General features: G+C 39.9%; 1 protein-coding gene and 1 pseudogene across 3 annotated transcripts in view; one reads left to right on the plus strand and one right to left on the minus strand.

Annotated features, from left to right (window-relative positions):
- Window positions 1–1004: 1004 nt before the first annotated feature.
- CEP78 (centrosomal protein 78) overlaps window positions 1005–20519 on the minus strand; it is a 33899-nt gene continuing 14384 nt past the window's right edge. Inside the window, exons 7-14 of one of the 3 annotated variants that reach the window (XM_032308210.1) lie at window positions 18996–19131; window positions 16744–16789; window positions 15246–15374; window positions 7146–7223; window positions 4543–4709; window positions 3560–3731; window positions 3190–3237; window positions 1005–2237 (exon numbers count right to left, since the gene is read on the minus strand). In XM_032308210.1, the coding sequence (XP_032164101.1) occupies window positions 1674–2237; window positions 3190–3237; window positions 3560–3731; window positions 4543–4709; window positions 7146–7223; window positions 15246–15374; window positions 16744–16789; window positions 18996–19131 (1340 nt within the window). In that variant the 3' untranslated portion in view covers window positions 1005–1673. The remainder of the gene's footprint in view (window positions 2238–3189; window positions 3238–3559; window positions 3732–4542; window positions 4710–7145; window positions 7224–15245; window positions 15375–16743; window positions 16790–18995; window positions 19132–20519) is intronic. The other 2 variants (XM_032308208.1, XM_032308209.1) reach the window with 2 other exon arrangements.
- On the plus strand, window positions 5872–6000 carry LOC116571271 (annotated as a pseudogene).

Genomic DNA, 20519 nt, shown 5'->3' on the forward strand with positions numbered 1-20519 from the left:
ATCTAACATGCAATCCTCCACATGTCATTACCGTTCTTCAATCCTTTTACTAGCTGAGGAGAAAGAACCAGCTCCGTGCAACATGGCTTGTAAGTCTCCTTGATAGCACTGTCTGATGACATCCCACCAACTCTGAAATCTACGCGGCCTTCCCCAAATACATCCCTCTCATGCCTTTGGCTCTATACTTCCGCTTATGTTGTTCTCTCTACCTTGAGGATTCTTTTCCTTCCTCCCCATATTCACCTGTTTCCAACAGGTGAAACAGACTTTCAAGACTTTAGATGTGAGCTCTTTAAATGACCTTTCTTGGCCCCAGTTCTCTCTTCCCCAAACACGGGCTACATTCCCTAAGTGGTCCCATTAGAGGATGTGATCTCTGCTTGTGCGTTTCCTTCTCTCATGCTACCTACTGGTTAAGGGCTATTATCTTTCTTTATTGTTTTACTCCCACAGCACTCAATCCATGATCCATGAACTCAACAGTACTGCAGTGGTCCTTTGAGAACAATCAGGCAGGGCCTTATAGAAGAAATCTGACACACCAGCTTTTCTCTGATTTTACCTGTCAAGTCACAGTCTGGTTGAACTTAATCTATGCATGTTCTACATAGGGAGGCATAATTTGGTCCTGAGATGTACATTCATATGCTTTTTACATATTCTGCCTTTAAGTACCTGACCTTGATGGGGGAGGGTCAGGCATACTTTCTGATAGTCCTGCTCTGCACTTGCAATGCTCACTGGCTTTTCTCTCCACGGCTTCCTCAAGCCCTTCTTCTCTCTCTCTCTCTCTCTCTTTTTTTTTTTTTTTAAAAGATTTTATTTATTTATTTGACAAACAGAGATCACAAGTAGGCAGAGAGAGAGAGGGAAGCAGGCTCCCTGCTGAGCAGAAAGCCCGATTTGGTGCTTGATCCCAGGACCCTGAGATCATGACCTGAGCCAAAGGCAGAGACTTAACCCACTGAGCCACCCAAGCGCCCCACGCCCTTCCTCTCTTAACAAGGTCACAGGACACAAAAGGGATTAAGAGCAAAACATGGGTTCTGGTTCAAATCCCAGCTCTACCACTTGTTTAAAGCTCTGTAATTTTGGGCAACTTACACCATCTGTCTCCTCAGCCTCCACATCTATAAAATGGGCCCAATAATGGTTTCTTGGCTTATATAGTTGCTATAATCCAGAAATAGGGTTAAGTACTTTGGTAAATGTTTGCTGCACTGGTTATTATGAATTAGGATATGCCAGTGGTTTCTGGCCCGTGATTTACAGTATTTCCACTTTTACCCAAATGTTAAAACTCCCCAATTTATTACCCTGTCTTTTCGAGGGCCTTATCATGCTTCCATATTTTTTTTCCTCCCTCCACAGGATATTAATTCCATCAATGTAAAGGTTTTATTTTGTTCATTGCTGAAAGCAAAAGCACCTGGAATAGTATCATACATATTAGGCCCACAGGAAATACTTGTTGAATGAAAGTTGGAGAGTGTCAAAAAGAAAACATATCCAAAAGTTTCGTTGCAATAAAAAGAATGAATCTTTTCATTCTTTAATGGGTCTCTCTAACGTCTTCCAGTACTATATTTTAAAATACTATATGCCACAATGAAAACATAAGTAATTTATTAAAATTTGAAGGCAAAAACATAATTTTAAAAGGTTTAGATCTATGTCAGGTGTGATACAGTATGGATGCTTTCTTGAAATTCAAAATCAGATCCAAGAGTATCACTTTCAGAGTGTTCTAACAGATTGAGTTTACTTTTAGTCGTCTTGGATGAAACAGTCACTATTCTACTTTCTTTCTTGCCAGAAACATGTTTTCTCAAAAACTCACTCTTAATTGGTTCATTAACCAAAGAATCATTTTGTCCGATTCCTTTACTATTCCTATTTACAGGTGAGTCAGAGCAAGAATGCAGATCCTTTCTGGGCTGTTTTTTAGCACAATATTTTTTGGTATATTCACCTGTTTTGGTCATTTTCTCTGAAGAAGATCTGTTATTTCTAGACAATTCATCTTCTTTTCTTTGGCTTCCAGTTCCAGACATCACATCTGCTGAAGGAGAACATGTTCTAGCAATGAATTCTTTGATAGAGTCCTGCTGCTGTTCATTGACTGGGACTTCCAGGTTGTCTCTAGACGTTTCTAAGGTCTCCTGCGTGGAAACGGGCACACGGAAGGAGTCAAGAGGCAAAGGAATTCTAGCATCACCTGTAATTTTCTGAAACTGGAGAGAAAAACAAAAGACGACAAAACAAAAATTCAGTGATGAACAAAGTCAACCATTAAAAAGTTGAGTCCATGACCTCAATGCTACTCTGTGATTGTATTATTAAGAGAGTCGTTGATTGGGGGTGCCTGGGTGGCTCAGTGGGTTAAAGCCTCTGCCTTCGGCTCAGGTCATGATCCCAGGATCCTGGAATCAAGTCCTGCATCGGGCTCTCTGCTCAGCAAGAAGCCTGCTTCCCCCCCCCCCGCCGCCTGCCTCTCTGCCTACTTGTGATGTCTCTCTGTCAAATAAATAAATAAAATCTTAAAAAAAAAAAAAAAAGACAGTCATCGATTAGTCAGAAGATTTTAGACCCAGTTTTTTTCTAATTCTATCTTGCCAGTTGATTCCCAACTTAACTTTGCTACATCCAAGGCAATGACTACTACATTTTCAGACTTTGTGTCTTGGATGATTCTTGCTCACTTCCCGGGGCACTGGGGTGGCTCAGTGGGTTAAGCCTCTGCCTTCCGGCTCAGGTTATGATCCCAGGGTCCTGGGATCGAGCCCTGCATCGTGCTCTCTGCTCAGCAGGGAGCCTGCTTCCCCCACCCTCTGCCTGCCTCTCTGCCTACTTGCGATCTCTCTCTCTGTCAAATAAATAAATAAAATCTTAAAAAATAATAATAATAAAGCCCTATTCCCTAAGAAAATTAGTTTCTTTTCTATCCTCCAGGAACATGTAAGGAGTATCCAATTTGTGATGAGACTATTCTCAAGCTGTCAGTTCCCAAGCCTGTCTAAGGTTGGCTGAGACGGGAGGTGAAGGGAAGGCTCCAGGGCAGGCCGGGAAAAAGCAGATGGGTTGTCCACTCTCGCTTCCCTAACTGGGAGGCTCCCTATAATATACTGTCTATTAGTTACGTCTGGATTACTTAGTTAAGAAGATTATCCATATCAGTACTTGTACCTTCATTAGTGTTCCTTCATTGTAAGCTGACTGCATACAAATAGAAACCTAGATGAAATATGAATAGAATAGACATTTACACAATTTAAAATTTGGAATGTTTTCTCTAATGTTTCATTTCTTTCTTCACTGAGGGTAGTTTGCTTTATATCATACATTTGCAAAAGACCTATCTTTCTTATTTGTAACTACACGGTATTATGAAATGGGTCCAAACTTACTAATTTCACATCTGGAAAGGACCCCTAAAAGGCTCCTCCCAAGTATGTGAGTTAAATAGGGACAGAGCATCATTAGTTTCTCTCTGACTTGGTAATTCCCTTTTGGCTAATCACCCTTAGAATCATAATATTCTTTTCTATCCACTTACTTGGATATTTTGCATCTGTCCTAGGGGGTTCTGCTTTGGTTCTGGTTTTTCTTCTTCAAGTGCCTTCTTTTCTTCCTTAGGCAGACTACTAAGAGTAGAATTCATCTGGGGACGACCCAGTAAATGAAAATCTGACTGATCTATACCAGCCATTGTGGCAAACTGCCCAAGCCTGGACAGGAGGAGGGAAGGAGGAAAAAGCAAAGGTTATTATAATTCCGTGCGAGCAGCTTCGATTTCCCTGTACCTATAATCATGAAATACCCTACTCCAGATACAAGCCCCTATTCTCTCCCAATTTCTGAGCCCTTCCAGATTCATGCTTTGGGACCACATTAGCCCACACAGCCTTTGCAGCCACCAGCCGATTTCTTACTCCATTTCAGCGCTTCAGCTTCTAGTAAGCACCCAGTGCATCACTTCTCACCTCACCCCCACCTCCTGACCACCTTTCCTCCAGTTTCCAAAAACGTGTTCATTCCTTCCTTCCCAACACCAACCCCTTCACCCACAAAACATCACTCCATCAATTTCAATCTCCAGTTCTTTCAGCATCTTCCTTTAGCAAAATTGTTCCTGGTTGAGAATAACTGATCTGTATCTATATGTGCCCTGCAGATTAATAATAATTTTTGTGTGTAGGACAAAAACCACTGTAATTCATACATATTTTACAAGGAAGATAAATAAAAGGGAAGGAAATTCCGATGCATTCTGGAATATTTTCAAGCAAAATTATCTTCATGTAGTCTTTCCCCAAAACTATACCTACAAATTATCTTATCAACAGGTTATTCTTTTATAATGGGCTCTCTCCTCTACCAAAGCAGGTTTAGCATTTTGCATTTCTTTTAATTCCTCACTTAACACCCTATATTACACACTAAAGACAACTACAGAAGCAATGAGAATTGCTCACATTTCTCAGTAAACCATCATTACAGATGCAAAGGGAATCATGCCACGGAGAGAAATTAACTAACCCGGCATCTTTAAGGAGGTCCAAGAAAGCATGGAACTTCTGAAAAGAATTCTCAATGCTGCCCAAAACACCTTCATCATCCAGCATCATGCCTGTCAAGGACTGTGCGTGCAGGGCTTCAGACAAAGAGAAGTTTATATTTCTTAACTGGGCATTTTCATGTTCCAGCTACAAAAGAAAATTGAAAATGTCTGACATGATTTTCTTCCATTGTCCTAAAAGAAACAGTTTTTAAGCAATAAAACTAAAACAGTTCAAATGTAATTAATTTGTAATTACTATTTCTGCCTATAAAGACAGAGACTACATCACTGAAGAATCAAAACCCAAGGGCTGCCTGAGTGGCTCAGTGGGTAAAAGCCTCTGCCTTCGCTCTGCCTTTGGCTCAGGTCATGATTCCAGGGTCCTGGGATAGAACCCGCATTGGGCTCTCTGCTCAGCGGGAGCCTGCTTGCCCGCACCCCACCCCCACCCCCGCCGGCCTCTCTGCCTAACTGTGATCTCTGTCAAATAAATAAATAATTATCTTAAAAAAAAAAAATGACATAAGTGGAGGGGCTCCTGGGTTGTTGCTCAGTAGGATATGCTCTACATTTGACTCAGGTCCCGACCTTAGGGTCCTGGGATTGAGCCCTACATGGGGCTTTCTGCTCAGCGGGGAGCCTGCTTCTCCCTCTCCTCCCTGCTTGTGCTCTCGCTCACGTTCTCTCTTTCAAATAAATAAATAAAACCTTTAAAAAAAAAAAAAAAAGAAAACCCACATATACCCAACAAAGTTTCCTATACAACACTTAGGTGGTATATAAATAAACCAAAGTAACCGTTTTAGTAAGGATCTTTTTAAAAATTAATTAATTAATTAATTTATTTGTCAGAGTGAGTGAGCACAGGCAGACAGAGTGGCAGGCAGAGGCAGAGGGAGAAGCAGGCTCCCCGCTGAGCAAGACCCACCCCCCCATGTGGGACTTGATTCCAGGACGGTGGGATCATGACCTGAGCCGAAGGCAGCCGCTTAACCCACTGAGCCACCCAGGCGTCCCTATTAAGGATCTTTTAAAAGATCTCTTTTCTAACTGGTTATATTCATAGCAGACCCTCATTTACATTAGAAAAATTAGTTGCTTAAGGTTCGCTTTAAATTAGAAAGTGAATTGGGGCGCCTCGGTGGGTCGTGATCCCAGGGTCCTGGGATCGAGCCCCGCGTTGGGCTCTCTGCTCAGCGGGGAGCCTGCTTCCTCCTCTCTCTCTGTCTGCCTCTCTGCCTACTTGTAATCTCTGTCTGTCAAATAAATAAATGAATCTTTAAAGGAAAAAAAAAATCAGAAAGTGAATTGCTACTCGGGCCTTTCGGCTAAGATCAAGTGTAGTATCTGTTCTTATCAGTTTAAATTAGAAAGTGAAATAGTCTGATTTGATCAAAGCATATTCCAACTTTGTTGGACATTAAGGATTAACTTTACTGAGCAAAATATTAAATGGCTAAGTTTAAAAGTTCTAAATCATACCCAACTTATTAACTGTACAATGATTAATATCTTCCTGGGCTTCTTGAAAATGTTTCCTCCCTCATGTGACTCCTCCCTCTCACCATCTATTCATCTAAAGCCACAGGTAAACCTGACTAGTATTTCTCAGAGAGGCTCTTTTGTTCATGACAGAGCTTTTACCTTACAGGTGCTCAACCTTTACTGAATGAATAAATGTTCGTCAATCCCATGTATGCACTTGGAAAAGTTCCTCACAAAACTCACCTTATAATAATTAATTACGTTTACATACAACTTCTGAGCTTATGTCCTGCTTCCATGCACAGTAGCCTAATGTAATTCTCATAGTATATATTTTTATTTTTCATTGCATTCTTAGTTTTCCAATATTTTATATGTATTAATTTAAATTATTCACTGTCAGTAAATAGTTTCATCATGTCTTTCATGTTACTATGTATGCTTTATAAGCATAAATGCTTTCTTTTTTTTCTTAAAAGATCTTGTTTATTTGACAGAGAAAGAGATATCACAAGTAGGCTGAGAGGCAGTCAGAGAAAGAGGGCAAAACACGCTCCCCGCTGAGCAGAGCGCCCGATGTGGGGCTTGATCCCAGGACCCTGAGAGCATGACCTGAGCTGAAGGCAGAGGCTCAATCCACTGAGCTACCCAGGTGCCCCCAAGCATAGGTGCTTTCTTGAACTGAAGTGTCATAAACAGAAAATAAGCTAACATCATAAATACACGCATGCACACACACACAAAAAAACCCTAAGATTTTTACTTTTTTTTTTTTTTTTAATTTGCCCCATGCCCAAAATAGGTGGACCTCAGTGCAGGGCTTGAACTCACAACGCTGAGATCAGGACCTGAGCTGAGATCAAGAGTCGATGCCTAACTGACTGAGCCACCCAGGCATCCCTAAGATTTTTCCATTTTAAAAACATTTTTTGGAATAGAGATCATATGACCCCTAAATATAAGGAAATACAGAAGTTCATATGATACAACCAACTCACAATATATTTTAGAATTTATAAACTGCATGTGTATGCCTTAAGATCAAATAAAAATAAAACCAAAACACTTTCAAAAGTATAAGAAAAAACTTGTTTACCTCACTGACTCGTTTATCAGCCTTAAGCCTTATTACTCTTTCCTCCTTTAACTGCTTTAGGCACTCCTCCAGTTTCTCCTAGTGTGAAAAAATAAAGTGTATTATAAACAATTCATAGTATCATATCCAAAAGCCTTTCCAGTTATAGATCTCACCAAGGATATAGGCACAGAGCCACAAGTAGACTCAGACTTCAGGATTTTTTTTTTTTTTTTTGAGAGAGACACAGCGAGAGAAGGAATACAAGCAGGGGGAGTGGGAGAGGGAGAAGCAGATTTCCTGTCGAGCAGGGAGCTGGATGCGGGGCTCAATCTCAGGACCCTGGAATCATGACCTAAACCAAAGGCAGACACTTAACAACTTGAGCCACCCAGGTGCCCCAGACTTCAGGATTATAATCTACTACTTATGATACCATACCGTGCTGGTGAAATTAATTACCAAAAATATCAAATTAGCATATTAAAAATTTATTTGAATCCAATACTTTTCAAGATAAATATGTGGCAGCTCACCATAAAAGGCATATGTGTATAATATAGTTGTCTGAAATAAATAAAAAACTAAGGCCAAAAAGGGAAAATTCTCCTTTTATTAATAGGTCCCTTTATAACTAGAAATCTTATTAACACAGTTAATCCACCCAAATTATGTTATTGCAGATTCAAATGCATTTTTTAAAAAGTAAACACCTTTAAAGCACGTAATAAAGCCCTTAGTAGGAATTTCCGGAATATTAATTTAATCATCAAAGCCCTACAAGGAAAGAACAATTATTAACTCCATGTCTTTTTGCAGGTGAGAAAACAGAGGCAGAGAGAAGTAGAGTAGGACACCCAAGACCATGTCACCTAAGACATTATGTTGTAGAACCACATTCTGAACTCAGGAAGCTGGGTGCCATGCCTGTTCACAGAAGTGGTCATTTCCCCATTCACCAACGTCCGTAAAATAAAATGCACACTGGTAAACCCCCCTTTAATTTCCAAGAACAAGACACTTAAAGTCCTTGCAGTGGTTGGCAGAATTCTAAGAGAGCCCCCCCCCTCCCGCCCTAAGATTCCTACCTGTTCAACTATAAATCTTCCCAGTTAACCAAATCCTAGTCTAGGTGCTGCAGTGAAGGGATTTTGCAGACGTAATTAAGGTTCCTCAAATCTTTAATTGATCTTAAGAGATTATTCTGGTGGATGTGACTAATCAGGTGGCCCACTGAAAGGGACTGGGGTCTTCCTTAAGATCTAAAGTAAAAAAGGGACAAGGGGAGATTCTCTGTGGCTGGCTTGGAACACGTCAAGTGTGATGTTGTGGCAAGGAAGGCAGGATGGAGGCCTCTAAGAGCTGAGCCTGTCCCCTGACATCCAGCCAGCACTGGATCTGTGTCCTACAACTCCAGGAACTGAATTAGGCTAATGAGCTGTGTAGTTGGGAGTAGGTTCTTTCCCAGAGCCTCATGATGGGAACACACCCTGACTGACATCCCGAGTTCATCTTGATGAGATGAAGCAGAGAGCCCAGTTGTGCCATACCTGGACTTCTGACCTACAGAACTGGGAGCTCGTCAGCAGGTGTTGTTTCAAGCCACTAAGTTCACAGCAACAGAAAATCAATATACTATTCAACCTTCAGGTTCATGAACAAAATAAGTGACTGTTACTGTTTTAAGCCACTGTTTTGGGGCTGGTGTCTTATGCAGCAATAAATAAATAAAATACCTCTATTTATTAAAACAAGGAGGTATATTTATATATTTTAAAGGCTTTTGAACAATCACTTAAACAAAGAATTTCAACTTAAAATTTAGTATGCCCCTGGTGCATGTGGGTTGAGGGGAGGAACTCTATTATATGCTGTCACTGAAAAAGGAAACTAGAACCAGCTTCTGGACAGTGAGTACATACCAATGATCTTACACCTAGGAATTTACCCTAAGGAAACCACCAGAGATGCGACAAAGACTTATCTACCGACATGTTATATGGGACTGTTTTAGAACTAAATCCTAGAAGTAAGCTACAAGCTTCCAAATTGGGTTAGTTTAAATAAAAACAGCATACCCATTTGAAGAAATGCTCCGTGAAGCCACTAAAAAACACTGACAACAAGAGGTCTTAACCAGAATTAATGACTGGGCCTCAGGAGTTCTATATACCGTGTGTTTTTTCAGGGAAGATAGTACATAAACTTAATCTAAGATTCTCTGGTGTATAAGAGTATTTAGTGATAGGACAAAATATTTTTGGTATCTTTCTATGGCAAAAGGGTAGATTGGGTATGTGTATATATAGAGGTGGCTTTTATTTTTTTCAGTAAGTTTTTCATTGTTTTTAAAATTTTGCTCAATGAACACACACTTTATACTCAGAACTTATGTTTAAAAATTTAAAAATAGTCTAATAACTTCAAATTCTTTAATGTTTCATTATACAGTTGAAGCCAGCCACATTTTTAATGGGGACAAAGACAAAAAAATTGCATAATTCCTCTACTCACTTCTATAATGGTTTTGATATTTAAAGCTTGGTTCACAGAAATTCTAAACAAACACCGCCGTCAGGGAAGGACAGACTGAAAGGCTCCATTCTCAACTGGCTCCAAGGATGAACAGCACATTGTGTAATTACCTGACACGGCTTCTCCCTCTAGTGGAGGGAGTCAGAACATCACGTTGGCTTTTCATGAGAAAGTGTACCCTCCTCCTCCAAAGTTTTAAGTAATTCATGCTCTTTAAAAAAATATGAGGGCGCCTGGGTGGCTCAGTGGGTTAAGCCGCTGCCTTCGGCTCAGGTCATGATCTCAGGGTCCTGGGATCGAGTCCCGCATCAGGCTCCCTGCTCAGCAGAGAGCCTGCTTCCCTCTCTCTCTCTCTGCCTGCCTCTCTGCCTACTTGTGATCTCTCTCTGTCAAATAAATAAATAAAATCTTTAAAAAAATAAAAAAATAAAAATAAAAATAAAAAAATATGAAATCTTACGAGACTCGTAATCATAGGAAACAAACTGAGGGTTGCTGGAGGGGAGGGGGATGGGGGGATGGCGTAACCGGGTAATGGACATTAGGGGGACACAAGATGTGACAAGCACTGGGTATTATGTAAGACTGATGAATCACTGAATTCTACCTCTGATACTAATAATACATTATGTTAATTGATTGAATTTAAATAATTTTTTTTTCAAAAGCTCAATGTCTACATTTAAAAAAAAATGGTACTAAAAGATTAGATAATAAAATTATGGGAGTGCCTAGTGTCTGCCTTTGACTCAGGTCACGATCCCAGGGTACTGGGATCGAGCCCTGCATCTGGCTCTCTGCTCAGTGGAAAGCCTGCTTCTCCCTTTCCCACTCCCCCTGCTTGTGTTCCCTCTCTTGCTGTGTTTCTCTCTGTCAAATAAATAAATACTATCTTAAAAAGAAAAGAAAATTACATGTCAGTCAGTTATGTAAATTAGACTAATGATCCTTCTTGTTATCTGCTCTCCTTGCCCTTCTATACATTGGTTGCTTTGATTTTTTCTGAAACAAAGCTCCCATCATACTATATATCTAATTTTATGTTCAATTTTTTTCCACTGTACATTAGATCAATCATTTTTTATATAATTAAGGGATTCATAGCCTTGATTTTTTAAAAAGATTTATTTTTTGAGAGAGAGAGCAGGTGTACCTGTGAGCTAGCAGGGGAGGGGGAAGAGAGAGAGAGAAAGTGAAAGAATCTCAAACAGACTTCCTACTGAGCAAGCAGCCCAACTCGAGGCTTGATCTCATGACCTGAGCTGAAATCAAGAGTCAGTCACTTAACCAACTGAGCCACTCCTAAACTTGAATTTTTTAATGGGCTATAAAATATTCCACTGAGCATGTCTCTTGGTTCTATAAGCATTCCCGCATTAAACATTTAAATTCTTGGGGCGCCTGGGAGGCTCAGTGGGTTAAAACCTCTGCCTTCGGCTCAGGTCATGATCCCAGGGTCCTGGGATCGAGCCCCACATCCGGCTCTTTGCTCAGCGGGGAGCCTGCTTCCTCCTCTCTCTCTGCCTGCCTCTCTGCCTGCTTGTGATCTCTATCTGTCAAATACATAAATAAAATCTTTAAAAAAAAAGAAAGAAAGAAAGAAAGAAAGAGCTGGATTTTCTTTAAAAAAAAAAAAAAAATTCTTTCTAGCCTTCCAATATAAAACAAAATAACTATTTTTACACATGAAGGCCTTTTTCCACATACAGAATTTTCTTGCAATAAGCCAATAAAAATGAGTTTAAGATCAAAGCAAATGAGCATTTTTAAGGTTCTGTGATAATGATCTTCCAAAGATTCCTAAGATTTTAGACTGCTTTCAGTAATATATCACTCGGTATATAACTTCTATTGTAACTGTTGGCTTGTTTCCTCACTTTAAAGTGCAAGAAATTTAAGGGAAGGGGGTATATCTTATCCTAGAACATGTGCCAGATTTAAAGTCCACGATAAGTAATTGCTGAATGAGATAAACCCATGCCAATATGAGATCTATGTGTATAATTAACAGTTACACTTCTGGGCCACCTGGGTGGCTCAGTGGGTTAAGCTTCTGCCTTTGGCTCAGGTCATGATCTCAGGGTCCTGAGATCGAGCCCCGCATCGGGCTCTGCTCAGCAGGAAGCCTGCTTCCCCCTCTCTCTCTGCCTGCCTCTCTGCCTACTTGTGATCGCTCTCTCTGTGTCAAATAAATAAAATCTTAAAGCAACAACAACAAACAGTTAAATTTCTCTTTCAGATTGTATTTTTAAAAATTCAGAATCTCTGGCTAAAACCTGGCCCTACCCCTTAGCAGTAGAACTTTGGGCAAGTTCAGGAACTCCAGGCCTCAATTTCCTCATCTCTAACATGAAGATAGGTTCCTCACACGACACAGTTCTTGGGAGAATTACATGAGTTAACACACACATAAAACTCAGAAGAGTGCTTGGTACAGAGGGTATGTTCAATTAATGCTAACGAATATATGTGAATGCAAACAGTAGCAAAGGACTTAAAATCAAATAGTCTCAACTCACTCACACATCCAGCCCCCTTGAGGAAAACTTTTCTTAAGCAGGTTTTAATTTTTTTAAGTAGTCTTTATGCCCACCGTGGGGTTTGAATTCACATTTCTGAGATGAAGAGCGGCATGCTTTATAGAGTGAGCCAGCCAGGTAGCCCTCTGGGCAGGTTTTAATTGTAAAATATGATATACATACTAAAAAGTGCATCTTTACATGCATGCATCCCTAGAAATTCCCTTTGGTTTTCCCAATTCTTAACTTCACTAAAAGAGAATCACAGTATAACCAGCCTTCCAGTCAATATTGTTTTTAAAAATTAATCTATGTTGTTGCCGGTAGCTCTAGTTCGTTAAACTTTATTGCTTTATAGTTTCCCACTAAATGAATACACATAATTTAATTTTTGACTCTTAAGGGACATTTGGGCTGTTTTCAGTTGGTGCTAGTGCAAATCACACACACGTCCTGTATGTGCCTCTAGTACATACACCAGCTGGGCAGGGGAGAGGGAAACTGGTTGGGTTGTGGAGTAGTAACACAACTTCAGGCAATGAATAATGCTGAATGCTTTCCAAAGTAGCTATGTAGATTTATATGCCTATATAAGCAGGGTGTGGGATTCCTATTATACTCCAGGTCTAGGAAACCCATAATTACCAGACATTTTTTGTTAATGGCATTGGAGTGTTGTGGCCTTTCATATTGGACACTTTTCTATGTTTATCAGCCATCTGGATTTCCTTTCTTCTTCTTTTTTCTTTTTAAATATTTTATTTATTTGATAGAGACACAGCAAGAGAGGGGACACAAGCAGGGGGAGGGGGAGAGGGAAAAGCAGGCTTCCCACTGAGCAGGGAGCCTGATGTGAGGCTCCATCCCAGGACCCTGGGATCATGACCCAAGCTGAAAGCAGGTGCTTAACAACTGAGCCACCCAGGTGCCCCATCCCTGGATTTCCCTTTTTTTAAAAAAGATTTCATTTATTTATTTATTTATTTGACAGAGCGATCACAAATAGGCAGAGAGGCAGACAAAGAGAGAGGAGGAAGCAGGCTCCCTGCTGAGCAGAGAGCCCGATGTGGGGCTCGATCCCAGGACCCTGAGACCATGACCAGAGCTGAAGGCAGAGGCTTAACCTGCTGAACCACCCAGGCGCCCCTGGATTTCCTTTCTTAATGAGCCTTTAGCCATTCTTATTTTCAATTCTTCTCTATTTCCAAGTAACAAACCTACATGACCATGTCATAATTAAGTTTTAGAGATTATTAACTTCCTACTTTACTAAATAAGATATTAATTCATTTACACTCTTTTCCTAAGTCCATTTCTCACACTGAAGTCACGTCCCCATTAGTTTTTCCACTGGTCATGAACTCTTGAACTTGCAGCGATATCCTTAAAAATCTGTATTGTTGGGGCACCTGGGTGGCTCAGTCAGTTAAGTGTCTGCCTTTGGCCCTGCATCGGAGGCCTCCCTACTCAGTGGGCAGCCTGTTTCTTCTTCTCCCTCTGCTCACCACTCCCCCTGCTTATATACTCTCTCCGAGACAAAGAAAGAAATAAAATCTTAAAAAAAAATCTATATTGCTAATTGACCATAAACTCTCCCCAAGCCCCACTTTGGGAATTGGACATTCATGCCTTTTTCCCTTCTTTCCACCTCTTGTTTACCTTCCAAACCTATCTTTTATGTTGTCAAAGCTGATATTTACATTTTGTTCTGTTTTCTGTTGAGATGCTAACAGCAAACAGTCCCTGGTCCTACCAGGTATGTGCTTTTACTCCTTTTCTTCCAACCCCCTACTTCCCACCCCCTCATGTTGCATGCTTTACTCAACTCTCAGACGAACCGGTTATTTTCTACTTAGGAACGAGAGCAGAAAGCTCCCCGGAAGCTCATGGTTGACTGCGAAGAGGTGGGTAGTCAGTTATAATAAGGAACCTCCCAAATACTCTTTTCTAGGGTGTACAACTGCACTGGGTGCCCTAGTTCTCCTCAGTTTTTTTCCTCAAATTTTTATTTAAATTCTAGTTAGTTACCATATAGTGTCACAGTGGTTTCAGTAGAATTTAGGGATTCATCACTTACATCTAACTCCCCAGTTTTTTCCAAAGTAAAATTATCTCATTTCAGGAGAATGAGGGTGGGGATGGGTGTCAACTCTCCCAAATACAAACCTCCCACACCCGCTCTCCGTATTTCAGTCACATTTTCACGAATTCCACTGTCTCCTCCCTGCGCACCTGAGGATGGAGCTATTCCTGCCAGGGGGATCAGATTCCCCTCAGCGGAAGCCAGTCCCTGTGCAATTCTAGGTTGTGGTGTTCCTCTGTTCACAGCTTCCCACCCTCCCACTCGTCTTCTGTCTTTGTAAAAAATGTTGAAAAATCCCTTCTCTTGATTGTTGTTAAAAATTTTGATACCAGCACTTTAATATCTTATCAAAATGGAGAAGAGCCGCGAGGGTCCTCAGCACATCTGAATCAGGTAATCCCTGGTTACAGTTCCTGACCTCCTTGGGGCTTCCCCAGTGCCTACTGCTGCTTTTAGAAGTACAATCTCCCTAGTGTCTTGGTGCGGGAAATGAACACATCTAAAATGACCATGACTGCAAATTAGATGGTCTGGGGTCTTGTCTCTACCATGCAACTTAGTAACAAAACACTTTAAGGGCTACAAATTGTAGATGCTCGTTTAGACGATAAAAGGCATAATTTGACATCAATTCCAGATTTGTCCCCCTCTAACATTTTATAATTTTCCAGGTACTTAGCTTAGAATTTCCCTATGTTACTGTCCTTAATTTTTATTAGGAAAATAAAAATCTGGCTTTCTTTTTTAAAAAAACAAATAGTAAAAGGGGCGCCTGGGTGGCTCAGTCAGTTAGGAAGGGAAAAATTCCTTTTTTGATTTTTTCTCTGAATTCAAATGTCTATCTTCCACATTGGTCTAAGCCAAGGAGGGAATGACAGAAGCCGTGTACAAGCTCTTCCGGTGTCCTGATCAGGCTTCCGCCTGCCCAATAACCACTACGGTTTAAAAAATTATCTCTGGATTTTTAAAGTGGTAACTTTGTACCTCTAATGCTTCTTGTTTTAAACTGGTTTTCTCAGGCTGCTCTTGAACACTTTCGGATGAATCGTCGACCTCTTCAATTTCTGAGGAGGAAGGACTCTCTACTGTCACAGTCACAGGAAAACCTGATTGCTTAGAGAAAGAAGGCAAGGTTGTAGAAGAGATAACAAAAATCAGATACCAAATATTATAGGACATTTAATAAAACTGATCTAAGGTATCATGTCATTATCTATAAATGTCTTCTACTACTTAGTCTAAAACAAGCAATGACAAAGTAAAATGACAGTGACTTATTTTTGCTGTCAATGTATGGAATTCTGTTAAGGTTAATATTTGGAGTCATCCATATTATTTTTAATTTTCTTTCACGTAAGCCAAGTGAGGAGCCAGGGTGCACATTTTATTCAGACCAACTTTACACTGAAGATGAGACATTTACTCTCCACTGTACAAAAAGTCTGGAAGAAATGTAGTTTTTGGAGGAAAAATCCATCAGGAGGGGAGTGGTAAGAATTAGAAGAATGATTAGAAAGTTAATGTTATCTAGTGAAAAAAATTTTTTTAAAAGTAAATCACTTACACATACACGACTAAAATGGACCCATCAAAAATCTCACCGTATCCTCCTTCAGCCACCGTAAACCAGAACTACTGTAACAGTAACACAACTCTCAGGTTTCACTGCCACTGGAATGCAGTTTAGTATGTTGTTTCCAAACACTTGAAAACTGACTTGATCACGACCCCATAAAGTCTACAGAGCAAAAAGAGGAGCGCTGGGATTGCCTAACTGCACAGAAGACAAGTCACTGGGGTGCCATTTTAACCACAGGCAACAAATCCCAAAGTACAGGAAAGTTCCAATGGTAGAAAGAGGTGTACACCCTTTCTTCTGGACATGCAGGGGGCAGGGCTCACACCTGGGGGGGGCTCGTCTCCCCATCCAGCAGTGTTACTCTACTAAGAGCAACTCTGCAGTCTCCCAGCACAAGGGGGAAGGAGAACCTGACACTCTGACAGGAATGGCTGGTTCTAAGACCATGAGGCAGCAGGAGAGGGAATGTGTATGATCTTGGTGAGAGAGGAAGTGCTCTGAGAGACGAGAGACTCTGGCTTCTTTATTTTGCCTTTCAAATCTGGAACTTGCACATGTAGCCCTCAAATAACATTTCTCAAAAACATAAGAACATTCTTGAAAATGACAACTCCATGTGTTAGGTCAGGAATAGCGGTCAAATTCCTTTCACTGGGTTAACAGGTGACCTGTGGGCTGGAGAAATGGCTTCCCTGTTTACAGATGGAACCACAAGATGCCCAGTGTGTGTCACAGTCACAGAACTACATGGTGTCATTGGGAGAGCAACCTGACAAGTTTCAAGTGGATTTATTTCAGAGAGGGAATGTTCCCTGCAAGGCTCTGTTTAGTCTAAAACACGAAGAGAATGACCTCCCACCGTTCTCACTTAATCTATATATGGTAAATATGAGAACTACATACCTGCAGATGATTATATACATCACGAGTTTTGATTAATGGAAAACCCCTAAAGAGATATCAACAAAGTAAGTTAAACATGAACATCATCAGTTAATGCCAGTTAATAAAATTTGCTAGAATTATGTACAATAATACTATTAGTAGTATATATGAATTTTGTATAAAAAAATAAGCTCAAAGTAAGGAGCCGGGAGGCTCTGCTATGGAGAAAACTGAACAGGATTTAGCAGATTGGCTTGTCATAACTCCCCGAACTGCTGAGGGATGTCCTCACTTTCTACGTTCAGGCTGGTTTAGACTTCCAATCTAACTTCTTTGACTAATAATCATTCTCCAATGGACAACTCCTTGTGATCAGAATGGTCTTGAGTTTAGTAAGTATCATAAAAAGATGATATGAAATCACAAAGTCATAAAACTGAAGTGTAAAGACTGGAGCCTGGGAACTAGAGTTTATGCAATAATAATTAATAACACCATTTGCAATGGAGAGTACATTTATCAATATAATGTGAGCATCAATTATTTTAGAAAGTACCTACCTCAAGTCTTATTTAAAATCAAGTCTTTGTATACAAACGTAGTGATCCGAAGGGGCACGTGCACCCGAATGTTTATAGCAGCAATGTCTGCAATAGCCAAACTATGGAAAGAACCTAGATGTCCATCAACAGATGAATGGATCAAGAAGATGTGGTATATATACACAATGGAATACTATGCAGCCATCAAAAGAAATGAAATCTTGCCGTTTGCGACGACGTGGATGGAACTAGAGGGTATCATGCTTAGCAAAATAAGTCAATCGGAGAAAGACAATATCATATGATCTCCCTGATATAAGGAAGTGGAGATGCAACATGGGGGGTTAAGGGGGTAGGAGAATAAATGAAACAAGATGGGATTGGGAGGGAGACAAACCATAAGTGACTCTTAATCTCACAAAACAAACTGAGGGTTGCTGGGGGGAAGGGGGTTGGGAGAAGGGGGGTGGGGTTATGGACATTGGGGAGGGTATGTGCTATGGTGAGTGCTGTGAAGTGTGTAAACCTGGCGATTCACGGACCTGTACCCCTGGGGATAAAAATACATTATATGTTTATAAAAAATAAAAATTAAAAATAAAATAAAATAAAGTCTTTGTTTCCTTTTTTCTTTTTAAAGATTTTATTTATTTATTTATTTGACAAAGAGAGAGACGCAGCGAGAGAGGGAACACAAGCAGAGGGAGAGGGAGAAGCAGGCTTCCTGCCAAGCAGGGTGCCTCATGTGGGACTCTGATCCCAGGACCCTGGGATCATGACCCGAGAGGAAGGTAGGCACTTAATGACTGAGCCACCCAGGCGCCCCAAGTCTTTGTTTTCTTGAGCAATTGTTAATCCCCAATTTCTTGAAAACTACCCCGTAAATTATTTAAAAATAATCTATAGCAAATTAATTCACTCAGCAGGCCTAAAATTATAGTTTGACCATTTAAAGAGACTTTTATACTTCTAGGATAAAAATTGCTAGGCACTGTTATCCTCTGGGTAAGTAATCAGCTAAAAGTAGTTAAATCTAATTTACTAAATCTGATTCACTAAAATGATTTAAGCCAGTTGACTGAGTTAGATTAAGTCTAATCCCTCCTCCTCACCCATTCTGCATTAAACTATTCCCCAGGCTGGAAATGTCTCTTTTCCCCCATTCCTTACATATCCAACTTCCTCCTCTTGCACTGTAGGGTCCTGCCCAATTATACCCACCTTTAATGAAACCTTTACTCACCTGTACCAGTGGGGAGAAGTTTATCTCTTCTTGACTCCCACAGGGTTACATTTGTTGTGACACAAGAAATAGCTTGCAACTCCCAATTATAATGGTTTTTATTTTGTTTTGTTTTGTTTTTCTTCCTTCAAGGACTCATTAGGCAGAAGCCACAGGTGAGTTATCATTTTTTCCTCTAGAGAAACCACTAGAGACCACCCACATAATAGAAGCTCCAAAATGGGGGCGCCTGGGTGGCTCAGTGGGTTAAGCCTCTGCCTTCAGCTTGGGTCATGATCTCAGGGTCCTGGAATCGAGCCCCGCATTGGGCTCTCTGCTCGGCGGGGAGCCTGCTTCCCCCTCTCTCTCTGCCTGCCTCTCTGCCTACTTGTGATCTCTATCTGTCAAATAAATAAATAAAATCTTAAAAAAAAAAAAAAAGAAGAAGAAGAAGCTCCAAGACGAAAATTTCTGAGTAACTTAAGTTAGGAAGATATATACTGTACCTGTTCCTTTTTGCACGTTCTGCTGTGCGCCACGGCAGGAAACCAGACACGCCGGGAGGTAGAGGTTCAGGAGCGTAACACTCTTTACCAAGGGAGTGTTTTCTTCCATTGCTTACAGGTTTCTTCGTGGCCAATCCTGTTTGCAAAAGCATTAAAGGACAAAATCAAGATGCACTAAATGGTGATGCAGCAATCATCATATGTTCACACTTTATAGAACAGGCACCTGCCAATAATGTGAGGCCATTAACAATAGGATCGTTCTGTAAAAATCCTTTTACATAGACTAGCAATGTTTACAAATACAAGTTCTCATAGAGTAACAAGTTATCATTTTAACTAAAATATATGAGATGTGCATATCATGCAAAAGTAAATAAAAAATACATCCCAAAGAATTAAACATGCATGATACACCTTATGTATCATGCAGAAACATTCATTTTATTGAATCTCAGAATATTTTTGGTATTTCTGAATCTCAAAGATAGAGAAACACTGATACATCCCTGATTCCTGCCAAAGAGAATCTGAATTGGACCAAAATTTCAACTTAAGTTTAGTTTTCCTATGTGAAAACAATCAAAGTAATTAGGACTGAAAGCTGTTAAGTGGCAGGTAAGTCAATGCTACCCTCTGTCAGTCTGTCACCTTCAATGCTCATTTGATTTCATATAGAAAATGAAAAAGAAATAAGACCCAATGGATAAAAGAGCAAAATATGGAGATTTGGTCCAATTTCAGTATTAAAAAGTCAAGCATCCTTATATGAAATGGTTAGTAGCAACAACTAGAACTACATGCCAATATTTTATTTAGAATAAACCATATATTAAAATTGACATTTAAATATTTTTTCTGTTACTCAAAATAAGTAACCTAGGTTCATTATATTATTCCTCAAATCTATTTTACTATACTACTTTGGCAGCATTAGGGTAGCATGAGAAGTAAAGTATATGTAGCAACAGAGGGTAAATATTTCATAGAGTATAGCTTATTGATAATCACATGACCTTGTATGATTTCTCTGGATGAATTTATATACCTCTTAAAATATATAAAAGTTCCATTCACTTTGCGCTATTTTTTGTTTTTAACTTAATTACTCTCAAGGAAAAATGTTTGTATATTTGTGGTTTGTATGTATACACTTCTCCCCTGACTTTCCGAAACTAATGCAAATATCATTTGTAATTAAATCCAAAATAATTTGCATGTATCTTGTTAGGAGATACAGTTCCCATTAAAGTTCCTATCTTCTTTCTGCACACATGATTACAATGTGAATGTGACACAACTCACACATTTAACCCTATACTCACCTGGATCTAACTACATAGCCAGACATTGCTGTGGCTTACCTCTATGTCTCCATATAACTGAGGCAAATACAAAAAAAAAGCCCAAGAAATAAAATTACTCTTAAATAGCTCAGTGAGCCTGTAAACTTCAGTTACAGTTCCACTTTGTTTAATCATGCTAAGGAAAAAAAAAAAGGACTTTGAATTTTTTATTCTCATT

Source organism: Mustela erminea, chromosome 12 (assembly GCF_009829155.1).
Source record: "Mustela erminea isolate mMusErm1 chromosome 12, mMusErm1.Pri, whole genome shotgun sequence".
In the NCBI taxonomy this organism is placed as follows: Eukaryota; Metazoa; Chordata; class Mammalia; order Carnivora; family Mustelidae; genus Mustela; species Mustela erminea.